The sequence below is a fragment of the Apis dorsata genome, unplaced genomic scaffold (genome assembly GCF_000469605.1).
Source record: "Apis dorsata unplaced genomic scaffold, Apis dorsata 1.3 scaffold_634, whole genome shotgun sequence".
NCBI lineage: Eukaryota > Metazoa > Arthropoda > Insecta > Hymenoptera > Apidae > Apis > Apis dorsata.
The window spans coordinates 172020-178292 of record NW_006263828.1 but is presented as its reverse complement, the minus strand read 5'-3'; the positions used below and the strand labels follow the sequence as shown (position 1 = coordinate 178292).

At 43.7% G+C, this 6273-nt stretch overlaps 1 protein-coding gene across 1 annotated transcript in view; it reads left to right on the top strand.

Annotated features, from left to right (window-relative positions):
* Window positions 1-6273, top strand: part of LOC102680144 (zinc finger protein 865-like) — a 37916-nt gene that overhangs the window by 29277 nt on the left and 2366 nt on the right. The window contains exons 6-8 of the mRNA XM_031513413.1: window positions 4776-5148; window positions 5535-5657; window positions 5838-5975. Coding sequence (XP_031369273.1) covers window positions 4776-5148; window positions 5535-5657; window positions 5838-5975 — 634 coding nt within the window. The remainder of the gene's footprint in view (window positions 1-4775; window positions 5149-5534; window positions 5658-5837; window positions 5976-6273) is intronic.

The window sequence follows — 6273 nt, the reverse complement described above, 5'->3', positions numbered from 1 at the left end:
GACGGCGCGCACGGAAAAGGAACGAAGAGAAAGAGAGCGGGCGCACGGCACACTCGAAGGAGAGTCGAGAGAGGTATTCGCGGTGCAAAAAGCGAGGATGCAGGCAAAAAAGGAAGAGCGCAACGAAGAAACCGGTTTTTTCCAGTTGGGCCAGGTCGGGGCGTCGAACTTACGGACCGCAGCCTCCCTCCGAGAATAACTTGCATGCAGCACCGGCACCCAGCATCGGCGACGCCGACGACGTCGACGGCCGGCATCTTCTTCTTCTTCTTCTTCTTCTTCTTCTTCTTCTTCTTCTTCTTCTTCGTGGCTCGTGTGTCGTCGGCTCAACCGGCTCGGGCTTGTCCCAGGTCCGGGAAGAAAGAAGGACGCCCGGGCTTTGGCCCGTCGAAAACAACGAGCGGGAGGGGGCGTGCCTTGGAAAGAATATCGCCTATCGTCAAACCGGAGAGGAACGCGGCGACGAGGAGCGAACAACGACTACGTTGGCGAGCGTGGGTGTGTTCCCAAGAGAGGGGGGGAAAAAAAGAAAAAAAGAACGCGAGAGAGGCGCGGGCTACGGCGCAGGAAGAGGAGGGCAAGGACCCTCTAAACTGGGAGGGGGGTTCATTGACGCTGCCGTGCGTCGTTTCCTCAACCTTCCTCAACCATTATTTTTCTTTTTCTCGTTCTTCTTTTTTTTTTTTTTTCCTCCCCTGCTCCCCCAACTTCTTCGTGGCTCGACATCCATCCATCTATCTCGGCCATCGCGTGGATTGAGAAATCGAGTTTCCCGCGGATTATGGAGCGTGGAAAATTCGATATTTTCCTTCGTTCGTTCCTTCGTTCGTTCGTTCGTTCGTTCCTGTTTTTCGTGTTTTTCTCCTGTGGAAAGAGGAGAAAGGGAAAGGGGAATTAGAAATCGGAGATATTTGATCACGAGAAGAGAAGAATAAAAAACAAAGGAAAACGGAAAGAAAAAGAATAAACGAATAAATAAATCGGTAAAAAAAAAGGGAGGGAGGAAGAAAGGAGGAAGGGAAAAGCGAAATATAAAAGGAATCGCGTAAAGAAGGGAAGCGAAATTAATCGTGATTAAGTAGGATCAAAAAGATATTCGTGGAAAATTGTTCTTACGGAAAGGAAGAATCAAAGGGAGGGAGGAAGGGAGGGAGGGGGCGTAAACGGCGTAAAGAAAAAAAGGCTAGCCGAAACGGCTAGGTCAACGACGCCTCGACGTGTTATTTTAAACTGGTCTCCTGCCCGAGATTCGGCTCTCCTCCGTCCCGTTGATCGTCTCAACTCGGTCGCGGTTATCCCAGGTCCGGAGATGGAGAGGGAAAGGAAAAAGAAAGAAAGAAAGAGAAAAAAGAACACGGCGAACACGTCGGTACGTCGGTTCGGTAAAGATAGGTAGGGAAAGGGGGAGAGAAAGAGCGAAAAAGAAAGAAGGACGACTCGCTGAGAGTGAGAAAGAAAGACGGAGGAGAAGGAGGAGGAGGATGGAGAGAGGGAGAGAAGAGGAAGAGAAGGGAAGAGGAGGGGGAAAAAAAAAGAAAGAAAAGAAACGAAACGAAACGAAACGAGAAAAAAAAAGAAGGAGGAGGATGCGTTGTATCAAAGTGGAGAGGATAGGAAGGGGGGAGGGAGGGAGAAGTAGTAGGCAGGAAGAAAGGAAAGGAGGCGAGTAAAGACCCGAAAAGTTTGGGGTCATTGCCGTCTGGTCTCGTTTTAGCCTTTCCTTCCTCCTCCTCCTCCTCCTCCTCCTCCTCCCACCTTCTCCTCCTTCTTTCCTTCCTCTTCGTATTCTTTTTCTCTCCGTTTTAACCACTCTTTCCGAGCAAGGTTGACCGCCATGTTTTTCCCTCAGCGCGTGCCCCTACCGCCTCGTGTGCGTATAACCGACCTTCGCGTGTGCGAGAGAGAAAAGAGAGAGAAATAAAGAAATACCAGAGATATGCGAATATATATATAAAAAAAACAAAAAAGAAAAGAAAAGAAAAGAAAAGGAAAAAAAAAAAGAAAAGAAGAACGATCGAATAAACGATAAATAAGACCGCGAAATAATCTCTTTACCTTTAACGCGAGGTCGCCAATGACGGAGAGACAGATACTTGCAATGAGGACGTCGAATTTCGTTCATCACTCTTCATATTATCTGTATTAAACGATGGCCTTTGTCAGCTTTTGTCGGTTATCCGTAATAACCCTCCATCGCGCGTATCGTCATCTATCCATAGAGAGATAGATAGATAGATAGATATATAGAAAGAAAGAAAATCGCGTCGTCGATTCACGACGAGAATCGACGACGACGATTGAACCCGATAACGGCGACAAAGGCCATCCGTGTGCAATTGTGTCGTAGTAACTAGTAGTCGTTCGATCTGTGCTTTGCATTCCCGTTCATTCTGTGAGGTCGCGCGAGATCAATCGGAGAAGATGATCCATCCGATCATTCCATTTTTTTCTCTTATTTTAAATATTCGCCAAGGATTTCCGGTTCGATTCCGATCGTTCTCCGCACCTCACGCTTTTTTATATATATATATATATATATATATATATATATGTATATATAATATAATATGTATATATATATAATATATAATATATATATATATACACACGTACATTCGTCTGTCTGGGCTTTGCTTTCTCCTTCTCCTGTCTTCCTCCCTTTCGCAAACGAAGAAANATATTATATATATATATATATATATAAATACACGTGCATCGAATTTGGGGAGATACTTTCTCTTCTCCACAATGTTTTATGTATGTAACGCATTTACTAACGCTACGTAATTTTTACCACGTATCACATTACTTATATCTCTCTGTCTTGTACTTCTGGCTACTCTAACTAACTCTAACTCCAACGCACGAAAAAAAAAAAAATTCAAACGCGATTTATCCCCAAACGCAATTATTATCCCTTCCGCGCTTTCATCCGTCATCTGGACGACGATGAGAGGACGGCCACGATGGAGAAGAAACGGCGCGATCGATTCGCGTAAGGAATAATAAAATTGAAAGATAATTGAAGGAGATAAAGGAGAGAAATAAAAGAAATGAAATTATACAACAAAACATACGTTGTAATAATTTTAAAAAGTGCGACGAATCGACGTGCTTTTTTGCTCTCCAACGTGGTCGTCTCCAATTTTTGCCGTCCTTTTGATTCCGTCCATCCGTCCATCCGTCCGTCCGTCCATCCGTCCGTTCCTTCGTCCTTCGTCCTTCTTAACGCAACCGACTAACGAGGGTTTCTCGCGGAGAAGGAGAAATCGGTTCTTCTTCGAGAAGGAGAAAGAGAGAACGGAGAGATAGGCGTAACGAGGGTGCCTCTTAATTGCGAGTAAGTCTATAAAGCAAGAAAAAAAAAAAAAAGAAAGAAAGAAAGAAAGAAAAAAGAGAGAGAGAAAGCGAGAAAGGTATGGTACGTGTCGCTCCTCGAGACACGAGGGGTGGCTCGTCCTTATTTAGTATTTAAGTACTACTACTACGTTTCACATCCCCCCACCTAAGAACTTGCTTTGGCGCGGGCGATATGCACACATTGTCCTGTCACTTCTTCGTACTGTTTCGCTGAACGGAAAAAGGGGGTGTAGCACTTAGCGCACTCACCCGACTAATACTTGCGTATATACCTTACTACTATACTCGCTAATATAAAACCGGTGCTTCAAAAGGGTGACTCGTTCCGACTTTTGTGCGTGTTGTTTCTGTTGTTATAAGTGTGTGGGCATACGTAGATGATAGACGTACAGAGAAGAACGATCGACGCGCACGGATCGTGCGCCAGTCAATGAGAATCTATCTCTTTACGAAACCGCATGCCGTTTTTATAACGCGCCGTGTACTCGTTTCCTCCATCATTTCGATCTGATTAAATAATAAACTGTATACATCAATATATATATATATATGTATATATACACACATATATATATATCGTATATATAATAAACGAAAAAAAAAAAAAAAAAAAAGAATACCCAGTGTCGATCTGGTGTACACATCTTTGCACATAGATGATGATCGAAATCATCATTATATACTATAAGTAACATGTTGCGTGACGTAACATAGAGTTTTTCCATCGTCCATCCGTCGTCCACGGTCCACGATCTCTTCCCAGAGAAAGGGAGGTGAGATCGAAAACCGAGAGATACGGAAAAAAAAAAAATAAATAACAATAATAATAATAATAATAAAGAACGGAGAGACGGAGGGAAGGAAGCAAACCGTAGAGAGAGAGAGAAAAAAAGAGGAATAATAAAAGAGAGAGGGGAGGAGAGAGTGCAAGGGGAGGAAAAGGGAAAGAGAGAGAGAGAGAGAGAAAGAGAGAGAGAAAGAGAGAGAGATTCGTCGAACTTTTCTTTGTGCGTCTATAAGCGTGCAAGCGCGCGTACGTGCGTGTACATCTTGGTTTTTGGGCCGACGACCTCGCTCGTGAAAGGGAGCCAGCAACGGCAGAAGCAGCGCGCGGTGCGTCCGAGGTCAGTGCTCTCTCCCTGGTCCTCGGCTATCCGTGTCTGCAAGGATTCTCCCTTCGCCTTCGAGGTCGACTGGAATGTCGACGTACGTACGCGCGTATGTACACGCGAATGCGTGAGAAATAATAAGGTGGTGGTGGAGGAGGAGGAGGAGGAGGAAAAGAAGGATGATGATGATGATGATGATGATGATGATGATGATGATAAAGATGATGGTGATGGTGATGATGATGAAAAAGAAAAGATCGAACAAGGATGATAATAAGGATGGTAGTGATATGACGATGGTGGTGATATGATGATAATGATGATGATGATGAATATGATGATGATATGATGGATATGATGATGATGATGATGATGATGATGATGATGATGATGGAGGAGGTGGCTTTCGTTCCTTGGGAAGCTTTATCCTGCTTAGCATTGACCTTGAAATTGTGTCGCCCTATTGTTCCCTCCGCTGACTGCACAACCTCCGTTGCCGGGGTTTACCTAGCGAAGCGACGGACCGCCAACCACCCGTGTCCAGTGTGCGGAAAACACTACGTCAACGAGGGTAGTCTTAGGAAACACCTGGCCTGCCATCCTGAGACCAGTCAACTAAGCACAAGCCTCAGAATGTGGCCGTGCTCGGTGTGCCAAGCCGTCTTCACTCACGAGAGCGGTAAGTATGATCTTTTCTTTTCTTTTCCGACCATCATATGTATAATATAATATAACATAGTGCGCGACCATCACCACATATGCGACGAACTTTTCGTTTCTTTACTTTTTCTTCCGTTCCTCTTCGTATCGATCTTTTATAATACTCTTCGTATATATTTATACTTATATCAAGTGTCGTCGCCGTCGTCGTCGTCGTCGTCGTCGTCGTCGCCATCGTCGTCGTGCCGTGTCCGTTTTACTTTTCATTTCGATGGTGTACATATATATATATAATATATCTCGTACGATATTCTTCGCCGTTTACTCCTGTTTTCTCGCTATAATAAAAATAACACTAATCGAAAAACTCTATCGAGACCGCTTTACTTTGTTGCTGTTTATTAGGTTTGTTGAGTCACATGGAGCACATGAGAATGGACCCCAAGCATCAGTTTGCGGCGCAATACGTTTTAAGTCGCGCCGCCGCCGAGAGGCGAGAGAGAGAAATCCTCGCGTCTTCGAGTTTAGGTATGAGGTTATCGCAAAAATTATAATATACTTTGTATACTACGTATACGTATATATATATATATATACATACATACATATATATATACATATACGTAGACATTTTCTCAAGTTTATCATCGTGAACGATGATATCGTTGCAATATCATAAATAACCACATTTACGATTCTCGTGTACAGGTGCGGGTTTGGGAGTGTTGGGAAGTCAAACAGGCGGACCTCAAAATTTGCAACAACCACCAATGTGCCCTTCGCCGTCGGCTCATTCGGACAGCAGCAGTGGAAACGGAAGATTATCGTCAGCCGGTAGTGAACCTGGTACGCTCCGATCTTGTTCCTCGTCTACTTGCAAATGGTCGTCTGGAATAATCGTTAGAGTGTCGTGAATATATATATATATATATATATCATACTCCCGAGAGTCGATCAATTTTTTCAACATCGCCGACCAACATATTTCTCACGTTTGTTCAAAATATGTATCACTTATATGTGTATATATATGTGTATATACATATATATATATATATACACTTTAAGTAACTGGCGACGAGCTTCGAGAAAAACCACGACGAGAGTTATTGTAGTGAACATTATTATTATTATTATTATTATC